Raw genomic sequence first — 27,786 nt, 5'->3', positions numbered from 1 at the left:
TTGGAGCCCAATTGACTTGTGAGACGGTGCATTGTCTTGTTTTTGGTCAAAAGTGAGCTCGCGCGGCACCCATTTTGCACAGAGCTTTCTCATACCCAAATATTTGTGAATGATATGATGTACACCTTCAGTTGATATCTTTAGAATGTCTGCTATTTAATTCAATTTCAATTTTTAATGTTTTTTACCGTCTTCGGTGCTCATTTCACCACGTCTAAACTTAGCATACCAATCCTTGATGGTTGATTTTCTTGGGGCAGTGTCCGAAAACTCGGCATAAAGCCAAGTTTTTGCTTCAACTATATTTTTTCTCTTCAAAAAGCAATATTTTTTAAACACGCGAAATTCCTTTTTATCCATTTGATTCACAATAATAAAAGTTGCTTCACTCAAAATGCTATAATTCACAAACTAATGATCCGACAGCTGTCAAATTTATAGCACCATCTATGTGTTAGGCTGGGGACTTTTCAATTAACCTGTTATATTGAATTCTGTTCATTTACTAGAGAAATATTGAAGATACATCCTCAAACACTTAAGAAAAAGTGCCGCTTTGCTAGTCCAATAATTCGATGATAAAATAAACGATAGTAAAATTTGACGAATTGGTTTGTCACCCCCCATATAGTCCAGATCTGGCCCCCTATGAGAGTTGGCTGTTTGCGGACCTCAAAATAATGCTCGAGAAAGAGAGGTGAACGTCCTTGATTTATAGTATTAATAATCCTTTTCTGAAAATATTTGTATGTAGATGTAATACCGGTAATACAGCACTAGTAGTAGTTATTTTACACATGATAATAACATGAGTGTAACAATATAAGATGATTAACGATGTTTTGCTGTAGTAAATGTTGTTTGATAAATTTAATCTTTATAATGGTCTATTGTAACCGAACTAAATAGCTACTCATAGCTATAAACAAACTAAACTGACTTAAATTTACAATTAACTATTTATCCTCTTACTTGGCGCCGTTGGATTACCACATTTTATGAACAAGTCACTTCAACACGGCCTTGTTAACTTTCATTAGATAAATCGCTAATACATAGAAACTACTAGAATTCAATTGCTTCGATGTCCAGTAAAAATAGAATAGAATAAAATGGTGATAAATAACGTCAATAAATTTCAAGTGTGAATTGATAAAGATAAGCACTAAAATTCGGCTCCATCTGTATACAACCGTTACTAGACAGTAAAAAATTTAATTCTTAATATTTGTAAATATTTTTAATATTACCACATCAAGAATGCCTGATGTATAGGAATGTTAAAGCAATCTGTTTATAATTAGCTTTCTACCCAGAAATAATTTTCAACCAAACGCGTTTAGTTTTTCATCTAGTACGCACCTTATTATCATCTAATTTATTTTATGGAAATATGTAAACAACGAAATTATATACACATTTTAATATTAGCTTGTCCTAAATCCTTCTAAGCCCGAGAAGAAACGACCGAATATCCGGAAAGTAACTGCGCTTTTTCCCAACGATCAACTTAAAATGCATTTAACTCGGCTTGTAGTAAACGTTGTTGATACGAACAGAAACTATAAAATCAACACGTTTTTATCTTATTTATGGAAATTGAACGGATATATAGACCAGATTTGGTGATTATTTTTACACTACAAAAACAATACTATTTTAAGATATAACTAAACTGAAAATATAATAAAGCAAGAACGCAACTACCACATATTTTAGTTAGGCCATCTGTTGTTTTCGTACTGTTTCACATCTATTTCACAAATAACTTTACGGATTTCCGGTACGGAACCAACAACATTCCACATGAATTTTCAACAAAATCCGACATTTCGCGGTATTATTCCGAGTTAAAACGTTGTATTTCTAACTGGAGAACCAGAAATCATGTAGTGCTGATAATTTGAAGATCAACTGAATTTTGAAGATCTAAACGTGTCCAAAGTCACAAAACAAATGGATATATAAATGGCTAAGATTAGATTCAGCACCTTATCATAGAATCAAACAAAAAACGGACCCACATTTCAAATCCAGGATTTATTTAACGGCCCAATGCATGCGCTACCCATTTGTCGAGATATTTCAGTGATACCATCGGAGACCGCTGCTTTATTTACGTCCAATTCTTCACCAACACTTGAATTTTGGTAAAAATAAGACTAGAGACTATATAAAAACATAATACATATCAAGAAAATTAATTAAAACCTCTTAAAACGTAAAATTATTCTTTAAGCCAATGCTTCTGTAGTATTTAAAAGACGGTAAATTAAATATTGAATCTAGATCATTTCTATTAAAATTTTAGTCATTAAATTGACTGTGGTATCAAGAAAGTTTCGTATTTCATTCATATCGAATGACCGCCTCGTTTTAAACTCGCTAACTTCTCTAAAATGTGCATGTCTGCACACTCTAGGTATCGTAACTGATCCACATAACACGAACAAACAGAAAACGAGAAAGACAGACTACAAGAAGGGACACTACAAAAAGTGGTCCTACTAACTACCTTTAAAACTTCCAGTATGTTTTATCAGTCAATTCTTAAGAGTTTCCGCTTCTGACACTCTTATATCATTTCCTTTTATTAGATACAAACACATGATAAACTATTTTAAATGATAATGTCGATTTTTTTTTAATACTAGAACATATTAGTTTTAACTATTTTAAGGTATTCTATTTTCACTCTAAAGCTTCATGTATTTCAATATTACCTTGACGACAAAATCTATCTAAGTTGAACGAAAAAGTTGGAACTAAATATATATAGATATATCTATACGGTGTCCGTATTCTTTGTTAAAAGCCGCAGAATAAGAGAAAAAAAAAACAAAAACAGCCCGAAAAGACGGACCTCCATTTGAAAAATATATTTTCGTTCTTTTCTTGTATCGAATAATTTTCAATGGTTATTTTTATGGGAGAAAATAAGTTAGCTGGCAAACCAGTAAAAAATCTAAGAACTACACGGATTTGAATACAATAAAGAGATTTGTATCTACACAATGTCTGGAAAATCTGTAGCTGTCAAACATTCGGTGAATGTTTTTTGTTTTAGAGGTCTCTGAATTTTTAATATCAGCCGCAAAAATTATTCTTTCTCCACGGACATAAACAATGAACTTTTTTCTGTACCTGGACAATTCAATAAATTCTGTTTTTACTTTAACTTTAATATAAAAAAGATCTATTATTTAGAAAAAGCGTTAATTAATTTTTGATGCTTTTTATTGATAATAGATAATACCAAACAGGTACTGTTCATTTTCGTCTAGTTTTTTTGTGAATTTTGTAATTCACATACACACACGCCAACACAAGAAAATCATTACTCATTAATATATTAATTTAAATATATTCAGAACCAAATCTATTCATAATTTAATTTAATATTGCAGTAAAAAAATTAAGGAATTTTAAATTAATATTAAATTTTAAGTGATGCACCAAAAACGTACGGTTAATAAAGAAAATTTGAAATTAAAATTAGAATTTAATAGTTAAACGAGCTGTATAGAAAGTGAAGAAAATAATCGAAACGTGGGAAAAGTGAAGCAGAGCAGCGCAGGTGATTCAAGAAAATGAACAGGATGGTGGGTGGACCTCAGAAGTTGAACGACCAAATAAAGGCGTTAATCGTTGTCGATTCATTCAAAACGAGATGTTGCAGAAGAACTTTGATTTAATTGATCGATTATCGATGATTTATACCAAGCCGGAAAGGCGAGAAAGAAAATCGTTTAGTGTTTAGTGTTCGGAGCCACACCTCCTGAACTTATTAAAAGTTTTTTTTTCTATCATAACATTGTCAATCATCCACACAATGGTTAATATGGTTTTTAAATATTAATCAATAATAATAATATATTTTTGTTTATCTATTTACTATTAATGAAAGTAAATTTGTGCATGTGCAGTTCACCTACAATACCTATAACATTAAATAATACTATCATTCCATATAGCAACATTGATGCAAAACTTCGCTGGAAGGAACATATAAAGAAGAAAAGAAAAGAACTGGAATTGAAATATAGGAAAATGTACTGGCTAATTGGAAGAAAATCACAATTATCATTACATAATAAATTGCTACTGTATAAGCAAATAATACTGAAACCTATATGGACATACGGAGTTAAATTATGGGGATGTTCTGCAAAGAGTAACATAAATAAAAGACAAATTTTTCAGAACAAAGTCCTGAGAGGTATTGTGGGCGTACCCAAATAATATAGGACTGATTATCTACATCGAGACCTTCAGATCCCACAGGCAGCCAAGAAATCAAGAGAATTGCAACGGGTCATGAGGAAAGACTCCATTCTCATGAGAATATTGAAGTATTGCAGCTTTTGGATACCACCAGAACAAGACACAGGCTCAAAAGAAACAAACCATCTGATCTTGTGTAGTGTTGTGTTGTGAGGTACATTTAATAAAAAATACAGCAGTGACATGTATAAACTTTATTTCACCAGAGACTGAGATAAGGCTGATGGATCCTTCTAGTTATATACCTAAATTTAAGTTATCATAAAGACAAATTGTAGGTTAGTCAGAAACGACTAGTAACAATGTAATAATTAAATAATAAAAAAAAATCTATTTACTAGTACATCTTGTACTATAAAGAAATATGTAACAAGTATCTATGCTAATTAGAACTGAACGCTTTAAATTTTCAACACGTAAAGAATCTCGTTGTTCGAAAGGGCTCGAATGTAAATACGAACACCTCTGGAAAATTTCTTGTATAACTCTGGTATCTAAAACATAAATATAGGTGAGTGGTTTAATATCTTCGTCTACTGATTGTTACACGAACGATCTTGGAGTAACATCGAAATTACCAATTCAAATTATCTCACCCATAATGTGTGCATTACTTTTGTCCAAGAATAGGACCTGTCCTAAATAAAATAGTATACTTTTAACTATATTAAGAAAATGCATGCTTACGTGCTTTATTATATCCTCTTGGAAATCACCATGTTTCAAAATTAGTTATATTAAGCTAACAGCAAAATTAAATATACATATACGTACAATTTCAGTGTTTGTAGCTTAGTTTTGAATTAAAGACTCGATAAAATATAGGGTGGACCAACTATTTCTGATATTATTACAAGTATATTGCTATCAATCTTTTAAATAATTTATACAGGATAAAATAAATTTAGAATATAACAAGTCAATTGAAAAGTCCCTGGCCTACTATAGTAAAACACATTTTTTAGCAAAATTAATTTATTTTATTCAACACAATTCTCTTCAAGGGTGATACACTGATTATAGCGACTCTCCAACTTTTTACTATTTCTCCAACGATACCATTTTTGTAGTACGATTTGTCTCCATTGCTTCAAAATAGGCTTCAGTTTCGGCTATCACCTCTTTATTCGACAAAAATTTCTTCACAGCGAGCATTCTTTGGTGATCTGAGAACAGGAAATAGTCGTTGGGTGCCAGATCTGGAGAATGCGGTGGATGAGGACGCAATTCGAAGCCCAATTCATGGATTTTTGCCATCGTTTTCACAGACTTGTGACACGGTGCATTATCTTGGTGAAGCAGCACTATGTAATAGTCGCTATTGATGGTCCTTCCTTTTTCAAGGTAGTCAATGGAAATTATTCCATGCCCATCCCAAGATACAGACGTCATAAACTTGCCAGACGACTGTTGCGTTTTCCCACGCTTTGGAGCGGGATCATCGTGTGGAAATGATGGAGCCACGTTTCATCCATTGCCACATATCAACGCAAAAGCTTGGGTTTATTACTCTTGATTATCTTCAAACACTGCTCCGAATCATCAACTCGTTGTTGTTTTTGGTCAAAAATGAGCTCGCGCGGCACCCACTTTGCACAGAGCTTTCTCATACCTAAATATTCACGAATGACAACGAATGATGTACACGTTCAGTTGATATCTTTAGGGTGTCTGCTATTTCATTCAATTTCAATTTACGGTCATTCAAAATCATTTTGTAGATTTTTTTAATGTTTTCGTCCGGAAACTCGGCATCAAACTAAATTTTTACTTCAATTGTATTTCTCCCCCCATAAAGAAATATTTTATCAACACGCGAAATTCCTTTTTATCCATTTTTTTCACAATAACAAAAGTTGCTTCACTCAAAATGCTATAATTCACAAACTAATGATCCGACAGCCGTCAAATTTATACACGCATCTTTTGAGAGTTGGGGCTAACTGAAAAACATATGGATTTAATTCTAGTAGCGCCATCTATGTGTCAGGCCGAGGACTTTTCAATTGACCTCTTAGTTTTTTAATAGTTGTTCGTGAAATTTTGGTCTAAAACTCAACCACCCATTTTGAGTTATTTATTTATTTATACAGTGTTTTAACATTTTATTTTAACTTTAATACAACCCTGTATATTGATTTCAAGCCACAATAATTCTCCCACTTTATTCTATATATCATGGCGTGCACTAAGAACAATTTTTATGAATTTAAGCTGACTCAAGTTCCACTGTTACTAGCAGTACTACCAATTTGGACTTGTCTCGGTTGCCTGAAGTATAATACGCAGGTAACCTAAAAGAGACTTATCCAAGGAATAAATCTAATTTACAAAAATTACAACAATCACTCCAATAATTGATAAAACGTAATGAAAATAAGTAGGTAGAAAAAATATCGGTACATTGGTCACACTATAATCTTTAACTTATATGTTTCTCCCACTCTCTTTTCGATTACAATAAGATATTTTTACGATTTAGCTGCTAGTATTGTTAATTTAATAATTTTAACACAGATGGTCTCATATCAGTCAATATTTATAAAAAAAATATATATAACCTTGACAAAAAGAGCCAAACATTTTTTTGAGGCTGTGTAAGCAGGGTTTTTCACTAATTTTTCTACACCCAAAAGTTTTGTAGTAGTGTTGATGCCCTGGTATATAAATAAGTAATATAATATCTACCTTTACTGGTTGTTATTTTGAATTATCTTGAAACAAATAAATCTTCTAGCAGTCAGATGTATGTCTATTCTCAAACGAGTTTAGATCGACCTATGTGCATTTTTTAAATAGCAAACTTCCAAAAAAAAAGTATTGGGTTACGTCGGTTCATTTTCAAACGATTTAAAAAAAATGCGCACTATTTCCCTAAAATGGAGGGGCAACACCCATTTGTCTTCCGTGATATAAAAAACGAGAAGCTAATATGTCTTTAAGTTGTCACATTATATTCGGTATTATAGCGTTTGGTCAGCTACAGACACACAATCAGATTCTATCTACATCACCCTCGCATTACGTTCAACCCCCCTAGCCATTTAATACGCCCAATAAGTCACTTATATAAGATATATAGCAACTATTTTTTGGCAAATTTAGATAACAGTGCAAATCCGTCTGAAGCAAAGCCAGTTATTGTGGCGATTTTTTTATAAATCACGTAGTCAATTTCAATGACCTTGTTTAGTTTCCATTGATAAATCTCGAGAGAGTTTGGACCAAGCATTAAGACACGCTTAATCTTACGACAGTGCTTGTATTCGACAATAATTTATAACAGTTCTTTCTTTTAAAATTTTGTTCTATACAGAGTGATGTACTGCGATCATGTCTAAACTCTATTTGTCTTAACATTAAATTAGAACATTAAATTATTTTCTCTTAGAACATCCGTTTAAATATCAATGATAATTTATTTTAACCGGAATTTATTTCGATTTTTTCATTATTTTATTAAGATTTTTTGTGCGGATAAATGAGCATGGGTAATGTTTTACATTAGAAATGTAACAACATTTAAGGCCATTTTTAACAGGACTTATAGCTTAACGTACCTCACTAAATTACGGTCATTGGCCACCGATGAACTCAGATCATCACATCTTTTGGTTTGTACTTTACACCTTTAATCTCAAGTGCTTTATCCACTGACACAGAGAACTCCCTCCTAAGGTACTCACCCATGTTTTATACTCTATTATTATGAGAATATTTACACAATAACTTCAACAATTAGCCTTTAATAATAATTAAATAACACACCCAGGAATTTATTTGCAATTACCATAACATGGATGATTAGTTTTCATTATAATTAATATCTTATTTCTGTAAATGACTCACTCTTGTGTGCAAGCGTCTTAACAGCTCGTGATAAAACTTTAAAACTATATATACTTAGACTTTATATATATATATATATATATATATATATATATATATATATATATATATATATATATATATATATATATACAATTATAATATATATATATATATATATATACAATTATAATATATATATATATATATATATATATATATATATATATATATATATATATATTACCGATTTAAATATTTTACTATTTTAGAACGGTTGATATTTGATATATTCGACTCTGTAATATAACTCGCCGTGTGTTAAATCGTCCTGTATATAAAATCAGCTAGCATACAGTACAAAATTAATATCATTCTCAACAATAGAAGTTCAACACTTCTATTGTCAACTACAAAATAACATTTATGCAAGCCTAAATTAAGAAAAGTTTACTATTAACGACTGTGAATTAATTTTCTAGGAATATTTTCAATAAACTCAAGGTTTCAAATAGAAAAAATAAGTACATTATTATTTTTAAATATTCTCCAACCATTTTTTGTGAGAAAAACGATATACCATTAATAAGTTGTTGAATTTCGTGTAAATATTTCAAAATTAATTCACAGTCATAGCAAAATAATGAAGCGAATTTTCACGATCAATTTATATCGAAGTTGTTTAGTTACTTTATAATTAGATATTAACTAGTAGCAACTAATAATGTCACAGTATTTACAAACGTCTTAAAAATACATCGATTAAATGATTTATTTTATAGCCGAGATAAGTAAACAATATGAAGAAATCTGTCACTGTATCTTAAACAATTTTAATGTTCTTATATATCGGAATATGAATATATTGGAAAGATGTATGTATATATTCAATAAAAATAAAGATGATCATAGAGAATGAAAAATATTTATTAGTAAACCAGCTTTTGAACTACTAGAATTCCCACAATTATTTCACGATAAATAAACAAAACTGTGTTGTAATATTTTAATGATTTAATTATTTTGTTCCGTCGTCTTATAATATCGTCTTAAACGATATATCACACTATTTTAATGTTAAATCGGCTGATTTAATAGTTCCAGAAAAATAAACAATGTGAAGAAATCTGAAACACTGTATCTAACAATATTTTAACACTCAGTTATATAAATACGAAGGCGAATTTCATTTTAAAAAATCGAAACAGTTAACGTTTCGAAAGTTGTGGTTTTAAATAACAAATTGCAGTGGAAAGTAAAAAAGTCTCTTAGGACAGGTAGTCAAAAAACCATTAGCTACTAACACAACTGATTTGTTAATTATTACTTAAATTAACGAATTATGTATTATTCACTATATAGTAACTTATATAGAATTATTAACTACATTAATAAGAAATAAATGTCATATATAGATACAAGACGTGTATATATAGAATAGATTATCTCCATGTGCAATAAAATAGTATTGATTTTTTTTCTAGAACGATTATCATTCTCCAGCGGAATTTTAAAATGAGGGTTTAAAAATAAATTGTTGCAAAATCGTTTTGTTGGATTTATGCGTATTTATGATCTCAGCAATCGACTCAAACCCATCATTTACAGTCGATAATACTGTCTCATGATAGTTTCAGCTTTCAATTATAACAAGACAATTGACTGTCGGATAGAGTCGAAACCGGTGGGTAGGGCAGATGAGTTAGGACTTAAAAAATGAGTCTCATTCTCATTTATTGCTTGAACTTCATCATATTGCTACTTGTAAAGAATAATTGGAAATAATTGGAGTCAGACGAACCCATATCAGGCGAATACAGCAGTTATTTGATAATAGTACTTAAAATGTTGATGGAAATTCGTTAATAATGATAAGAATTATCAATTTTCATTAAATATTTAATATAATGTATATCATCAAGAACAATTAAATTAATTATTTTATCTGAATGATAATTCAAGATACTATACGAGAAACTTTAATAGTTGTATTAAAGGTATATTTATTATTTAAATAAAGTAGAACATCTATTATCAAGAAATAAACAGCGGTAAAATTACAGTATTAAAAAATCAGTAACATCCGTAACATATCTAATTTCAGTAATTTAATCTTAAACAAACTACTAATAAGAAATTAGAAAAATGTAAACAGATTAAAGTCGCGTAAGGCGCAACATAAAAAACGTTTTGTATATTTTGTGATTATGTCGTCTTATATCCTTGTGTGACCTAAAAAAGGCCCAACAATTATGGAACAACCTGATACTTGTAAGTTATTAAAACGATGATAAAAATAACGAGTTTCCGAAAACGAATTTCCTGCTTCGTCGTTTTTTTATCTCCCATCTAAAATTGTATAATTTTCAATTACTTGTAAAAATCTCGGTGTAAATATTTATTAAAAACTTATTACTGAAAGGAAATTGAATGGGTTTAAAGATGTATAATTGAATATTCTATTATAATACATTATCTGGAATATTGAATAAATATTCATTGCTTGATATACCGGTTTAATTTCGAAGGAAAATTTATTGTACACCCTGTAATTGTCTAAGTAAATATTTACATATAGTAGGATAAAATCTGAAGGAATTAAATGAATTATCGATGGATGTCTCCCATTAATATAATAGAGAAAAAAAGCCGAAGTCAAGAAAGGACTAATTTACATGTTAAGATATTTATTGGTAACAATTAAAATCAGCGCTAAACCTTTTCTGTGTTTTTTCGGGCACTCCCATTTATCTTTGGATTGTAACTGTGAAAATAAGGGATGACCGCCTTTTTGGTTTTACACTATCGGCTCTCGGTGGGGGTTATGTCATAAAATTTAACTACCAGAACGTGGTGGTTTTTTGTCTGGGTTGTGTCAAAATAATGGAGATGAGAGAAAGGTACAGGGTAAGCCCTTTCGACGAAATTAAGACGGCTTTTGTTATTTAAAATAGGCATCGAATAATTTTGTCAACGAGAATTGGTTTTTCGTTTATACAGCGCCTCTATTAGGTCTCAGGAATGTCGTTGGACCAACTATTTGCATCCATTCAATTAGCCGTTTATTGTTCAGATTCTGGTTTTTATCTAAACATATTTCCATTATCGCCATATGGTGCTTAATGTACGTTTCATCATTTTATTTATTTTCTCCTATAATTATATAATTCTCATTCCTATATATATTTATATATATATATATATATATATATATATATATATATATATATATATATATATATATATATTTAATACGAACAATAGAGAGATATTTTTAGGATAAATTTTAAAATATTCGTCGTTGTTTAATAAGTATCTAAGTCAAAACTAATATGTTTGTGGTAAGCGTATGTTCCAAATTTAGCACCTGGTGATTAGTCTTAAAAAAGAAATCCTAAAAGAAAGCCATACGTTGCGGCATTTCTTTGACTGATTTTCTAGTATTCACAAAAGTTTTAATATCCTGTAAAACTGGCGTACGTGCATGATACGTGACTAATATCTTGTCTGGCTTTGAATATCAATTAATCAAACACACCTCATTATAGAACCCAAAAATATATACCAAATTCGCTAGAATCGCTATAAATTTGAATGTGTCTAGCCGTTAATAATATGCGGCCCACCGAATTTAAATATTTCGTAATTCGCAGTACATTATCAAAAATTTTGCCTGTTTATCGGTTATAAATACAATTTATGTAAATGAGACAGTATTAGATTTTTTTTAACGAAGTTAGCCGAGCTCATAGTTCGGAAATACCCTGTAGATTTTAGGTCGTCAGAAAAAGGTGGAGAAATCGACCTAAAAAATAACATCTTATGGGTTTCCATCGCCTGTAATCTAGAAAAGCCAGGATACTTTTATCTTTATATCCTCCATTTCATTAGCATTTGATTTTTTTGCACTTAACATTGACCTTAACCAGAAAATAACACGTGGTTCTATGTTATGTGATAATGAACTTCGTAGTCCTTGATTTTGTTTTTTTTTTCTGTTATGTAGAAAAAAAAGAAGGAACAACACATGGAAGAAATAGGAAATATTATTTTAACATTATGTCATCGGATATATTTACTTGCTCAGCGCCATTTTTAACTTACCAATGTCATTACTAAAGTGTCACTTTTAAATGGGAATATATTAACAAAAAAATAGTGTTATTCAAATCAATTTTTATTTACTTTAGAGCCATTTATATACTTCCATCTTACAATAAATGTTATTTTAGTTTGGAAGCAGCTTCTATAACATCATGAAATTGTTGAAAAAACTTTTGACAATTCCATTACTCTAGTGTCCCCAATGTAAGACGTTATTTTTAAATAGTTTATTTATATATAACCGCATTTTCATCGGACTAACCCCAAAATTTCAAATATGTTGATATACCAATTGAAATAAAAGCTTCTTATCGGTTCAGCAATAAATTACTGTACTTATTAATCCATTTAATTAGCAGCAGAAATTATTAAGTTAATATAAAATTCATGTTACATAAATCTTCAGAAATGACTGAATTTTTAAACGAGAAACTATTCGTATTAAAGCGCCATCTAGACGCACCGAAACACATCCGATGAAACTTGAATGTAACGCTCTTTTCTAATGTATGGTGGTGCCCTCAGGTATATTTATCACAAACATTTACAGAAAACTGTCATAATATCTTAATTACTATATAGGATGTGCAAGTAAGTTCCGAATTTCTTCATTATTCTGTTGTTAATTTTTTACGGGTTTTGCAAGATGTGACAGAAAGTTTATATATTGCAAAATTACTTGAAAAATGTAAATATCGAATATTATCAAAATTATTCGTTGCTGAATTGCAACTAAATTTTCCATCTTCCTAACAAGAGAATGGTATAAGAGGAAATGAACAATATAATCAGACGATTATATCGCAATAAAGATCAGCACTCCAACAGACGTTGAAAATAAAGATGAGTTGCCTCTTTCAATGATTGGAAACAATTTTTTTCATGTAACCGTCCTTTTTCACATGTTTCTAAGATTACACTGTCCACAGATAGACTGAAGGTACTCATAGCATGACTGAAATCATTATTGTGTCGCAATTTACATTCTTGCATCTCTTGCATGACAAACATTCATACATAGAACGGCGAATCCACTTAATCACTTCACCAAAGACAGGAGTTTAGCTTATACACATGATGTTTATAGTTAATATAACAAAATATAATTTGGGTTTTATTATCAGATTGAAATTAAAATGATAAAATACATTACATTATTTTATTGACAACAATATTATATAAATGGTTAATATACTAATAAATATACAACGGTTAACATATAACTATGCTATATTGTACAGGGTATTTCAAAAATACGATGATTCTTTTCTTCTTATAAACTTTGATTGACTGATATCATTTTTTAAAGCCTATCTTAAGAAAGACCCTGTAGTTACCATATAAAAACCAAAATACTACTACCAAACAAATAAACGAAAAAGGAAATAGATGCTGGTAAAAAATGCACAGCTGATTATATGAATTATCAATATAGTTAAAAATTAGGCCGTTATACTACATGAATTTAATAGTTATACAGAGTTTGTAGCAAAATTGTTAAAGTAACTTTTATTGTTCACATTTTTATAGACACGTACTTACAAATTATATATTTATATAAGTTTTTTTTTGGATTTCATCTAATTCCAGAACGTTCGACCATTACTTGGGTGTTGATTGAGATGTTACCGAAGTTATTGTTCGAATAATCTGGAATTTGGGGAGTATGTGGCCCGAAAATATTGTTTTTATTTACTAACTACTCCTCATTTTTAGTCAGTAAATAAAAACATTCAAAACATTTAGATATATAAATTCTTTTTTAACACAGTCTTATATGTAGATGAAGCTGTACGTATAGATATATAGCTACAGTTATTTGAATAAATATTTAATAAATACTTGGACGACATTCATTGAATATACTGTGTTATGTATGCTCTTTCCCAATAGATATATAGATGTTAGTTTATTATATCGGAAAAATAAATCTGATTTGAACCCCAACAATGTTGAAAAATATATATATTTGTATATGACTTGAGCTTCATATTTGTATAATATTGTACCACATACATCAGTGAATAATCTAAATATCACTATAGCTCACCATTAGAATAGGGAATTAATCCACTACATATATATTTTCTGCCGACAATCTCACATATAGGATGATAAGGTACTAGTTCCCCGCATTTTTTAAGAAAATATTTTGTTAGAATTTGTCTGGTTGAAAGTAAATAATTTAAAGACAGCTGTATCAGCACTTTTTGAGTTGAGCGTAAGATATAAGTTTAGTGTTATTGTTTTGTGTAATGTAATAAAGAAAATCTAAAAATATACCATTCTGCAAAATTACGGCCTTAGCATCGATGTATAAATTATACAAGACTGTCAAAAACATGCCACTTGTATAAAATGTGTTACTTTTTCTTTTGTTATATCTAGGCCTACATTGAACTATTTTTGATGCTCAAAATATTAAATAAGTACAAAAGAAAAGTTTTATGGGTTAAATCTAACATAACAAACAACCTATCCATATCAAAAGCTATATAACACATTGGTCATATTTGATAAGCAACAATACATTAATAGGAACAACAAATTTGGGGACATAAAATAAAAATTAACAAAAGGAAAAATAGACTAAACCTACACGTTCATTGATTTAATTGCTGTACAGCCTAAAAGTACTATCACACATTTTTTTTCAAATGCAGTTATCACTCTTACTACATATTTTTTTCTTTGAAATTAAATTAGCTTACTTTCTATAAAGTAAGGGGTTATTTAAAATATCTTTGTTATATTAAGAAAATAGCGCTTAAATTAGTACTTAGACATTATTTTTTTGCGTTGAATATTATAATATAAATATAAAAATACTTTTATAGTTTGCATCACCCTAATATATCTTCGTATATTGTTAAGTCACCTTGGATAGAATTTTACAGAAATTATAAGCAGGTATGTCCGAGATACCCTGTTGTTGCCCATCTTTTTCTCATTTTGATATGTGACATATTATTTTTTCTGGGTTTATATCTTTCTGTTTATATATATTTATCTATATATTAAAGGCAAGACTTAACTATTAACGAAATACTCCATTTCTGATATTGATCTTCATTAAAAGATATGGTCAGATACAAAAACAAAAATAATTTGGCTTACGCCATTTTATATATCCACCCAAATCCGTTTTAAACGACTTTTTGTACTAAAATAAGCATCTTCACAGTAAAAATCAACTGATATGTACTTTTTATCCTTTCATTATCGTTTCAATCCGGATAATACAAATGTGTAATGGTTGTCTATATAGCCAGTAGGTTTGTAATTGTCCGAAATAAAAACACAGATCTACTTAACTACGCAAATAGATGATGATAGAAGCCGAAATGTTTATATAATAATAGAAATGTTATTGTTGTTCGTCTTAAGCATTATTCTAGTACATCAGATTGCTGCTCTTATAGAGATGCCACTAAATTTTCAATACAGGTACATATAATTGTATATGTTTAGCCCAAGATATCGTCAGTTGACGATGTTATGATCAAATCGCAAGTGACTGAATTTAATTTAGAATTAAAAACCAATAAAAAGTGATGTTCCTTTTATAAAGAAACTCTATACAAAATAATTGACTTGTATCTCGAATAATTCCATAATAATATTAATTAACAACACTTACATATTATGACAAAAAAATTGAATCACAATCAGAGTTGAGATGATTTCATTCTTTAATATGATATATGATTTAAAAAATAGTGTTTCAATGTGTATAAAATAAAAATTATACAACTAATATAGAAGCACAGTCGCTTATGTAATGGACTAAGGAAATATTTCACCACAATTATCTTTATTTGATACTATGTGGTACCAAATATAATTATTACTTATTTAAATTATATATAGCACAACAAAAAATGGTTGAAGCTATCTTTTTTATTTTTAAAGTTGTTGAAACTAAAAATGCTTAAGCTTCTTCTAAAACAATGAACATACTTTTATCAGGAAATTTTTAATAATTATCTGTTAATTTTGATGTTAATGTAATTGTAATAAATAACATGAATCATATTGCGTACTACATAATATAAAATAAATATAATTACTTTTGTATAAGTTATTTTGAATAACTAAGAATTCGGTCCAATTCACATGCAACAGTACGTTGATAAATAATTTAAGTACTTGATGGGCCATTTCTCTATTAATTAACCATGGGTACTGTGTTAGGTGGATTCAGTTAGTGATAGTTATCTTTAATAAATAAGTAAAAGATCAAAGCGAAGCGTTGTTATTGTCTGCCACCTATTCTACTTAAAGAAAAACAAAGACTAGTTATTTCCAACCCATGGTACCAACACGTTCGTCTTTCTCATTAGTCTGATTATCTGCTATATCAACGTCTCCTTGACTAAAGGAGGTGGAAAAAAAGTCAGCTCGCGATTTACAAATCAAATATTCCACAAAAGCAGATGATTGGTGGAGTCCTCTCGGCCTGCAACCTCCGAGAGGTTCGACGTTCTGAAGTCTTCGTATCCATCACCGCCGGAAATCACCAAAAACTTGGTCGATTTTACCGTTGGTATTTCCGTACTTCCTTTCGATTTCGAACTTTTCTTTGGGGTACCTTTTTTCGGCAAAGGGTACGGCATTTCTACTGATGTTAAAATCCTTACGTGCCCAGTGTGACCGTGTGGTACTCCTGTTACTGGAGGTATACTGGTTAGTTTACCAGTGGTGGGGGTGACGTGCGGTAGAGGCATCGTTAACAATACACCAGCTGATGTACCAATCCACAAGAGGTCCTTACAATGAACTAGAGCAGTTACACGTAAACATGCAGCTTTATGTTGACGTATTATGTCGTCACAACCTGAAAAGTGTCGATACAGTAATAAATTTTATTAACCGGGTGGTTACTTACTGGTTAACATCTTCTGAACAGCTGGTGCAACACTAGTTTCACATACCATCTCAAATGTAACAGTGTTGTAACATTTGATGATTGCGGAGTTTTGTAAGGATAACCACAAAGCATTACCACTGACGAACATACATGATATTGGGGGATTTTGGGGAGGCCTGTTCGGTTCATTTCCCGGTACGATGAAAGAAGTTTCCTTCTCAAACGTTTGAGGATTAAAAATGAATACTGTATTGCCACTAGCGCAGAGTATTTTCGAATTACACACCACCATCTTCGACACAGGGCAGCTACTATTCGCTACTATAATTTGTTTCGGGTTATTAGTACACCAACCGCCTTCTAAAAAAAACACAAATAACAGTAAACATTTCGATAGAGAAAAATCACCTATTCAATACATACTGCCGTCTCTCTCATACATCAAAATTAATCCGTTTGCTTGTGAAGCGAACACTCGATGCTCAAGATATCTACAAACATAAAAATAAAAATAATTATCACCTAGACCTTGTCAGAATTAAATCATTATTTGTCCAATACAAAAACAAAACGAAAACTATATCTGTTCTCATATTTCAAGGTGTCATCCGCAATTTATATAACGCCACGTTAGATCACTGATGTTAATTGTTTTCCCCGATATAACATTTTTATTTTTCAATCCAGACAGTCTAACAATAGCTAAATAAGAAAAAAAAATTACGCTTAAATATCAACTAAATTACGCTACATTAAACTATATATTTTATATAGAACGATAGATAGGATTATCAGCATTCATTTTAGTAAAATTGTAGTTATTAAATTTTGTGGTATAATAATTCTATTTACGATAAATTAGTGGTACTCTAGCATAATCTTAATACAGGGAAAGATCAAAAATAATAAAAAAAATCCATACAAAGTCATACAAAAAATATAAAAAAACTGATACTTACATAATACATAAAACTGATGAACCTAGTTGTAGCTTAATCTTATTTTTCTTGATTCGTATATTGTCGTTTGAATTATAAATTAGAATACAACCATCCTCGGTACCAAGCCACATGGTTGAAAATTTATCGGGTTCCTCGTTATGAACACTACTGGATTCCGAATCTCTGTGTTCGGCCTTTTTTTCATCATCCTCTGTTCTGTCGTCTTCATCGCTAGACGAACTGCTGTCAAATTGCATCGCTTTCTGAGGCTGGAGCTTGTCCCTGTTTTTCCCAGAGGTAAACGACGATGCTCTATAATAGCAGTTACCTTTGAACCTTAGAAACAGGCTCATTCCCTCGTTGTTTTGCGCAAACCTACAGTATCAGCTGTTTTATGCCATTGCTATTCAATAATGTACAATTTAAATCATCTCCAACATAGTTTACAGTTTCATTCTGATATACCAAACATAAAACCATTCAAAACAACGATCAATACTAAATTTAGCAACCGGACAGAACTTAATATTTGGCAAATCAGATTCAGTAATTATTTTAAGAGGTCTCTATCAAATATATCCTCAAAAGAACAAAAATGACAGTTCGAGATGAATTAAAATTAACGAATCTACATATCCATCTAATTTATATTGTCCAAATATCATGGTAAAAAAATCAAAACAAATTTCAAAGTAAAACCAGTCAAAAGATAGCTTAACCTAAGGATTTTGCTCTTCTTATATTTATAGTTGAAAAGAAACAAAAGTATATCTATCGTTGGAAAGAATTAAGTCAAAAAGCAATATTAAATTTTTTAACTACCTTAATTCCTTTTTTCTTGATAAATTAATACCAGTTAATTTAGAAACAATATGCATATATTTTTAATTATATTTAAAATATTTTTGCTTTCAAAGATTTCTTTTTATGGACATAAACTATTAATAAAAATTAAACAATTTTTAAGTAAATTTCCAATTTTTTTATACAAACAAAAATGCCTTCTGGCAAATTGACAGTTAATTCTACTGAAAATTTTATCAGCATAAAAAGTACAAGTATGAAAACGATCTAATTTACTTAAAAATCATTAGATATAAAACAAGTTAAACATTCCTTTTAATAATATATATTCATATCAATATAAAGCTATTTAGATGACAAGGTCGTTTCTTTTTAATATATCGATAATACTAGTGCGAAATGTTTAAACATGTAATATTTAAATAAAAAAATACATATGGCGATGCATGAAAAAAAGGTTACTTTCTCGAAATAATAATAATAATAATAATAATAAAACAATAAAAAAAAACATTACGTTGATATTTCTATAAATTTACTAAATATCCACACATTCCATTATCAAGTCCAAGGACAGCCAAAATGAAAATAAGCTTGGTTACTAAAAACGTCTCATGTTTTTTTAAATAAAACTGGCATCAGACGAAGACCCAACTGGTAATCAGCCAGTTTAACCTTGTAGCTATAGATCTTTCGTTACTATATATTGTATGATTTGATGAAAACTAACACGTTTTCTTTACAAAACGTTTATTGAAAGGTGTATGTGCTACTAGAAAAAATCTAGTATTACTTTTTGACCATGATGCTGCAAGATTAAATAGGAAATTAGGATTAAAATAAGGCTTGAGCTGTAGCTGGCTCAAGATAGTTGAGTGTTTTAACAAAAAAAATGCTAGAAAAGAGACAGCTGACACTGATGGCATGCGCAGAGGTACACTAGGTCCTAAACAATAACGAATGAACGCAAACGTTGTCATGTCAAGTTTTAGCAGTGCACATTAAAACGTATATCTGCTAAAAACTTCGTTCATCTAACATCACAACTCACCTGTTCTGAATCCCGGGTCCTGGTATTGACGCTATGCAAAGAATGCGGGTGTTGCAGACTCCGTTGCATGACGTCACTGTGGGTTCCGGTTTTTCGTTGAGTGTGAGTACGCATACCTGACCAACGTATCCATCACTGTTACAGACCCATACATCCCTACCGTTTTCACTAAGAGTTGGAGCAGCACAAGTAAACTGAAGACCAGCGCGAGTTTTTCGAATTGGGACCGTCGCAATCATCTCAGGGGTAGAACGTCTATCACCTGAAACTAATTTTATATAATCCTGCTACTAGCATCGATCTATATTCATCCATTCATCATGCTCCTCACCTAGTTTGGCTTTACAGTCATTGAGAGTCTCTTCCCAAGAAGATCTAATTTCAGCTTTCGGGAAAACAATTGACACCATTTCAAGACCATTTCTGAAAACAAACCAGATAAAATAAGCGCGCTTCAACAACAATGATAAATCCACTCAAATACGTGCACTTATTTAATTTATTCGTCATTTATAAAAAATGTTCAAAGGCTTTTTCTCGTAATCTATAGTTTAATATATTTTTAATTTAAAGTTTCTTCCGAACTAATACCCCTAAAATTATATAATTTGAAGCACGTTCAGAAATTCCAAAATAAATTAATCGGAATATATATCTCGCTTTTGATGTAAACAACATCAGTATTTTGAAAATTACCCTTTTTAAAATAATACTTGGAATGTATCAGATTAATTTTACGGAAATGTCGAATATTGTATAATTGCACCAAACGTTTATTTAATTGAAAAGTGTTATAGGTCAATACGTAATTCGTAATAGATGAAATATTTTACTAGTTTATTGTAAATTAAATATATTAATTTAATCAAATCACGTTTCTACCGTCGAACATTTAATTTTCGATCCTACAGAATATCGAAATTAAAAGTATTCAGTATTTATATAATTAATAAAAAAATAGTCTCATAGGAATCCATAATTCATACTGGATATAGCTTAAGACGAAATGAGCAATAAGATATAATAATACGGCATAAAATGAGAGAAAAAAAAGATAAAACCAAAGTTCACTTAACATTTTTCCTACTTCTTTAGGGAAAAACAAACTTAGTATAATACAAAACGTGAAAGTCATCTAGTAATGCAGGAAGCAGGAAGCACTGCAAAACTCTAAAGCGAAAAAGTGTACTTAGAACACTGATTCCTTTCGATTGAGATGTGTATCTCACTATTATCAAAATATAAATAGTCTCTGTAACTTATTAATTAAAATTCTATTGTATCATTAAACAACAAATCTTTGGTAACTGTTTTATTAGAGAAAAAACTAATATAAATTTCAGTATATGTTAAAAGGGTTTTACGAACAATCACTTAAACTTTAAAAGGTATACGAAAATTTGACCTAATAAGTAAAATGGAGTTTAAATGTTCCATTCTCATTATGTGACCTTTCAATCCAACCCTGTAAAGAGCATAAATTTAAGCAAAGTTCCGGAAACCATGTTAATGTCCAAAAGGCTTACTAATGATAAAGTTACAACCATCAAACGATAGCGCGATCGGAAAACAAAAACGCAATAATAAAGTTTGTCGTTCTATTACGGAAAAATCGACGATGTTTTTAATATAACATTTAACAAAAGAAAGTAAATGTTATTTCTTATTTATACAGAGTGTACAATGAGAAAGTGTAAATTTAAAAATGTTATCAATAATAATGCGCATTTGAATAGCACACTCGAACGTCAATCAAAATCCTTACCTACTAATTAACCGTTTTCAGGCAAACCAAATTCAAAACATACATTTTCCTAATACACAACCTATTGAATATTTATATTTGTGTTGATGATCAAGTTACCAAATTAACACAAATAAGTGTGAATTATTTTTAAAGGATACAATAGATAATGCAATATTGCATCGAAATTTTCGGTAACTGTATTCATGGTAAAGTTCTTGTTAGGCTTTACTTTTTTGTGTCACTTCATTAAAGTGTAAACAACATATTTTTTCGACGCTGCGAACATATCGAAATATAACAGTTCAATTGAAAAGTCCCCGGCCTGGCACTTAGATGGCTCTACTAGAATTAAATCCATATGTTTTTCAGTTAGCCCTAACCCTTAAAAGATGCGTGTATAAATTTGACAGCTGTCGGATGATTAGTTTGTGAATTATAGCATTTTGAGTGAAGCAACTTTTGTTATTGCGAAAAAAAAAGGATAAAAAAAGAATTTCGTGTGTTGATAAAGGTTTGAAGGGAACAAATACAGTTGAAGCAAAAACTTGGCTTGAAGCCGAGTTTCCGAACACTGCCCCAGGAAAATCAACCACAAGGATTAATATGCTAAGTTTAGACGTGGTGAAATGAGGACCGAAGACGGTCAAAGCAGTGAATGCCCAAAAGAGGTTGTTACCGAGGAAAACATTTCAAAAATCCACAAAATGATTTTGAATGACTGGAAATTGAAATTGAATGAAATAGTAGAAACTCTAGAGATATCAACTGAACGTGTACATCATATCATTCACAAATATTTAGGTATGGGGAAGCTCTGTGCAAAGTGGGTGCCGCGCGAGCTTACTTTTGACCAAAAAGAACGACGAGTTGATGATTCGGAGTAGTGTTTGAAGATGATCAAGCGTAATTAACCCGAGTTTTTGCGTCGATATGTGACAATGCATGAAACATGGCTCCAACATTTCACTCCGAAGTCCAATCGACAGTCATCCGAATGGATTGCACACGATGAACCCGCTCCAAAGCGCGGGAAAACGCAACAGTCGGCTGGCAAGGTTATGGCGTCTGTATTTTGGGATGCGCATGGAATAATTTTCATTGACTACCTTGAAAAAGGAAAGACAATCGACTATTACATAGCGCTATTGGACCGTTTGAAGGAAGAAATCGCCAAAAAACGGACGCATTTGACGAAAAAGAAAGTGCTGCTTCACCAACACAATGCACCGTGTTACAAGTGAGTGAAAACGATGAGAAAAATCCATGAATTGGGCTTCGAATTGCTTCATTCACCGTATTCTCCAGATCTGGCTCCCAGCGACCATTTCCTGTTCTCAGATCTCAAAAGAATGCTTGCTGGGAAGAAATGTTCGTCGAATGAAGAGGTGATCGCGGAAACTGGGGCCTATTTTGAAGCAAAGGACAAATCGTACTACAAAAATGATATCAAAAAGTTGGAGGGTCGCTATAATCAGTGTATCATCCTTGAAGGGAATTATGTTGAATAAAAAAAAACTAATTTTGCCAAAAAATGTGTTTTACTATGGTAGGCAGGGTACTTTTAAATTGAATTGTTATGCGAACAAAACACAATTTACGGAATATTTTACTTTTCCTATTCATTAAGAAAAAGTGGTGCTACATTCAATTAGTGTAGCTGGAGAATGATGGTAAATATTATCAAATGAACCATATAACTGATCAAAAACCCCTTAGTTAACAGATTGCTAGTGGTTGAAAGAAAAATTCGTGAATACCGATTAAAAATAAAACTTACTGCGTTATCACTGTGAGGTCCAAGACGCAGAGTTGCAAGTCGCTGTTCTGTTGGAGCTGTAGATTCTTCGTCAGATTGTTCAGCATCTCTTTCACCATATCATCGAGGTTGGAATGGTTGCAATGTAGAGTAAGACTTAACTCGGTGATCTGACTTAAGACTGCTATATCTTCATTCAAATTATCGACCTCGATTTGTAGCTGTCGTAAATTCTCGTCCTTGGACCGTATAATCTCCACATCCTCCAAAGGTACCTTCATGATTAATTTGTACTTGTTTCCATCCAGGTTGCTCGCAGTTGTACTTGAATTCTGACCTCCTTTTTTGTTGATGGTGCCGCTCCGCCTCTTTATCCCCGTTATCAGTAAGAGATCAGTGAACAGAAAGAGAGCTCGCTCTTTCTTTGGCCCGCCGGCGTGCGACATCACGATCATATCGTGTCTGATGTATTGACGTTCAGGAGAAACCAGCTCCAGAGCTCCTTCTATTACGCTCTCGATTTCACGAAGTTGTTCGATGTCCAACGCCTCTTTTTCCGTGCAGTTAATTTTCAATAGTTGTTCGTGAACTTCCTTCTCCGCTTTAATAAGAAGCTCATAGTCAGGATGGTCTTCAGAAGTGTGTTTTATCAATCTTTGAAGTAGGAGTTCGTATTTTGGAAATTTCTGGATTGGTTTTATTAAAAGGGAGTCTAAAGTCAATTTTCTTGCATTGTTCTTAGAAGCAGCCTGTAAAAATGAGTTGATAATAATAGTATAATGAATAGAGATTACATATTCAACTATACAGCAATTACTAGAAATGTTTACCTCTAGAAATCTAGCGAATTGTGGTCGTGAACTCTGAGAATTTTTAATGATATCTCTAGAACGTTTCCAGTTATTTACATAATTAACATAATGTTCGATCACATCGGCTGCTGTAAGCTGAAACACAGTCACGTCAAAAATTAAACCAAATTAAAAACATAAATATTACCATTTCCAAAAATATATCACCTATTGTTTTTCGACTATCCCATTGTTCTAATCTCGCCTTCAGTTTTAAAAGAAAATTTTTATGGTGACTCAACAAAAAAGGTATCTACAAAACAGATACAGATATATGTATGAGAATGTTTAATATATATTGTCATTACCTGACAAAATATTTCGTCTACTAGATTTTGCTCTATTAAAGTGTTTTCAGTCTTCTTCAAAGGTTCCCAATAATTCTAAAAAAAAAGGTTTAATTTTAAAATTCAATTTTAATGATAGGACTTGACGGAAATAAAAGTCGTATATGAAATCTTTAAAATTAAAAAGATATTGAAACTTTGAACAAACAACTAAAGCATACCATCAAATCAATTCATTCAAATTCGTTCATCAAACCAATTTCTTACAAAGCCAGTTAGGAAAAAATAAGATTATGTTTGTGTGACTCTGTAAGTTTGAAAAGGAAAACATATTTCTGTAAATAAAATATCAAAATAGGATCATTTAACTTTAAATAATAATCTAATATAACTTTATAAAGTACAAATTAAATTATTTAAATGCAAAAGACCGTATTTTGTTTTAGTTCATCTTTGAGAGAAGGAAATACTGTTTGAAAATATTGATCCTAAAAATCACACCTTTTTGAAAATGTTTGTTGATTTATACTTTCTTATAATATAAAAAACGAAGAGAATTATTTTCAATGACCTTGGAGAAGAATGTAATGAATATTCCTTATAAAAATTGATATAAAATTAGATCCTTTAGAATTTGGTTTTTCATTGTGGGTAAAAAAAATGGAAAACAAATCTCTACTTCATAAATTCACGATCAGGAAAACAATTAAAAGAAGCAAAAAAGAGAAAAAAGAAACAAGAGGAGGGGGGGAGTTAATGGGCTGGAGATATTACTGGAAATCGGGACACTTTACATATTCTATAAAAAAAAGTCGATATGTAAGAATAAAGAAGTTTAATTAAATTTATAATACACAAAAGATATTCCGAGAAATGTTTGAATTATTTGAAATTAAAAATTAAATTATGGTTATATGGAAACGGTATTTGTTGAGCATATATACAAATACAAATACAAATGAAAAAATCAATCATCGCTATATAATTAAAGTTAGAGTACTCGATGTACATTATTAACTAGTTCTATTTCCTGAAACTATAATTTTCGGAAATGGAAATTTTAAACTATTTAATTGATATGAGCTTCCGTTTGTATCAACTGACAGAACTATTAGAATAAAGAATTATACAACTTAAATTTAGTAAAAATAATTCGCTTTTAATTTCATTAAATTCCACCGGAAATTCTATAATTAAACTCCATATTTGATTGATCTCTGTGCCTTTTGATATTGTCGAATTTAATGCCAAATCATGATTAAACTCCAGTTTTACGACTACTGTTCTTAACAAAATAATGTGCTATCCTGTCTCTTCACATGTACATGTTTTCTGCAAAACACTCACAACTTACGGGTATTTACATTTAAATCAATATCATGCATCCCAACATTATTAAAAAAAAACAATTTATCTACGTATTAGTTACGAATTTTGTAATTAAGTTTTATATTCTGTGGATGCTTGGTTACTAAAATTCAATATTTATTGTGTTACTGATTTTTTGCCTGAAAATTAGAAAATCATTTAGAGAAATATTGTTAACGTCATTTTTTCTTTCTTATTTAGTTAAAAAAAGTTAAATGCCATTTCAGCTGAGCTAAAGCCTGGTGATAATACAGATTTCAAGGTTTAAAAAAACAATAAAATCACCCAATCTGACCTTTGTACATACTGTTTTCGAAACATGAATTAAGTTTAGGACAAAGCAATTTTTCACAAAAATAACAAAAGTTGCTATAGTTCAAAAACTATTGAATATAACACTAACAAATACACCATGGCATTTGACATCAAACTTTACATAGATGATGATATTTTCATTAATATACCTCGGCATAAATTAAAGTTAAAGTAAAAAATGTGAAAATGGTCTAAAATTGCAATTTTTCCTGACTATATATATGGAAAATCTGCGATATTCTTTTGCAAATACAAATGATCTAAAACCTCGAGATAACACGTATTTTAATGCCGAAAAACTATTAAATAATCAGTTTTAATCTTATACATAATGTTTTCGAAATATGAACTAAATTCAGGACAAAGCAATTTTTCCCAAAAACCAAAAAATCGCTATAGTTCAAAAACTAAAACTATATAACAAATACACCATATCATTTGGCATACAATTTTACATATATGATGATATTTTCATTAATATACCACAATATAAATTTGTAGTTACAGTAAAAAACCTGAAAATAGCCCACATTTTTTTGGTTATATATATATATATATATATATATATATATATATATATATATATATATAACCAAAAAAATATATATGTAAAAAAAATTTATATATATATGTAGCATAATTTTTAAATTTCCAATAGAGCTAAAGCCCCGATATAATGGATATTTTCACGTGAAAAAAAAAACAATAAAACCATCCAATTTGGTCTTGAACATAATGTTTCGAAATATTAATTAAGTCTACAACAAAGCAATTTTTAACAAAAATCACAAAATTCTCTCTAAATTTCGATGCATCGATGTATTCCGCACAATACTGATACCCTCAGGGTATTTACATTTGGATCAATATTATGCATTCCCCAATTGCAAAAAAAACAAAAAAACACTTTTCACGTACGGATTTAGTAGTTACTAGTATATTGTCCATTATTTTTACGAGAATTACAGTTCATATTCATATGGAAGCTTGTCCCTTGACGTTCAGTATTCGAGATGTGTGATTTTTTTCTAGAAAATTTAGATTTCTTGTTTGTTGCTTTAAATGAAAGTACTGTTGATAAGCATGGAGTACTATTGAAACCCTATTCTGTAAATCTATAAACGTATTCAAATATTCATTATCGGTTTTGACATTTTGAGGGATCCATCCTCAGTCCAAAAGCACGAAAACAAGGAATTGGGAGTTCATGGAAATCAAACAAACTCAGTTACCAATTACGTATAATTCATTTAAGCCTAGAATTGAAAGAAGAACAGCTGTAAAGAAAGATATATAAAGAAACAAGTACCGATTCAGGAGAGGCAAACATTTTTCACGGTTACATTTTAAATTAACAAAAAAATCTCTCAAAATTAATATGTAGTCCTGGGGTTTATATTTATGTGAAATCATATTATCGAACATGTGAATTTATTTAATTCTGTATAAACAATATGGTGCATATATCGTATAAAATAAAAACAAATTTGCATGTATTGGATCGAAAAATTGGAAAAATTGGCCTATATTAATATAAATTACGCTGATTTGAATCCGTAGCTCGTCGTATGGTAACAATT

At 30.4% G+C, this 27,786-nt stretch overlaps 1 protein-coding gene across 4 annotated transcripts in view; it reads right to left on the bottom strand.

The window, feature by feature from the left end:
- Positions 1–13,361: 13,361 nt before the first annotated feature.
- Positions 13,362–27,786, bottom strand: part of LOC143197159 (rho guanine nucleotide exchange factor 17) — a 44,645-nt gene continuing 30,220 nt past the window's right edge. The window contains exons 4-13 of one of the 4 annotated variants that reach the window (XM_076405376.1): positions 24,545–24,619; positions 24,385–24,489; positions 24,216–24,332; positions 23,407–24,134; positions 20,214–20,305; positions 19,883–20,150; positions 18,046–18,402; positions 17,510–17,577; positions 17,105–17,446; positions 13,362–17,053 (exon numbers count right to left, since the gene is read on the bottom strand). In XM_076405376.1, coding sequence (XP_076261491.1) covers positions 16,632–17,053; positions 17,105–17,446; positions 17,510–17,577; positions 18,046–18,402; positions 19,883–20,150; positions 20,214–20,305; positions 23,407–24,134; positions 24,216–24,332; positions 24,385–24,489; positions 24,545–24,619 — 2,574 coding nt within the window. In that variant the 3' untranslated portion in view covers positions 13,362–16,631. The remainder of the gene's footprint in view (positions 17,054–17,104; positions 17,447–17,509; positions 17,578–18,045; positions 18,403–19,882; positions 20,151–20,213; positions 20,306–23,406; positions 24,135–24,215; positions 24,333–24,384; positions 24,490–24,544; positions 24,620–27,786) is intronic. The other 3 variants (XM_076405379.1, XM_076405378.1, XM_076405380.1) reach the window with 3 other exon arrangements.

Source organism: Rhynchophorus ferrugineus, unplaced genomic scaffold (assembly GCF_030347505.1).
Source record: "Rhynchophorus ferrugineus isolate W39M unplaced genomic scaffold, kcgeb_rfMv2 rfM5, whole genome shotgun sequence".
Lineage (NCBI taxonomy): Eukaryota > Metazoa > Arthropoda > Insecta > Coleoptera > Curculionidae > Rhynchophorus > Rhynchophorus ferrugineus.
Note: the sequence above shows the minus strand (reverse complement) of the source record. Positions and strands in the feature narration are given on the sequence as shown.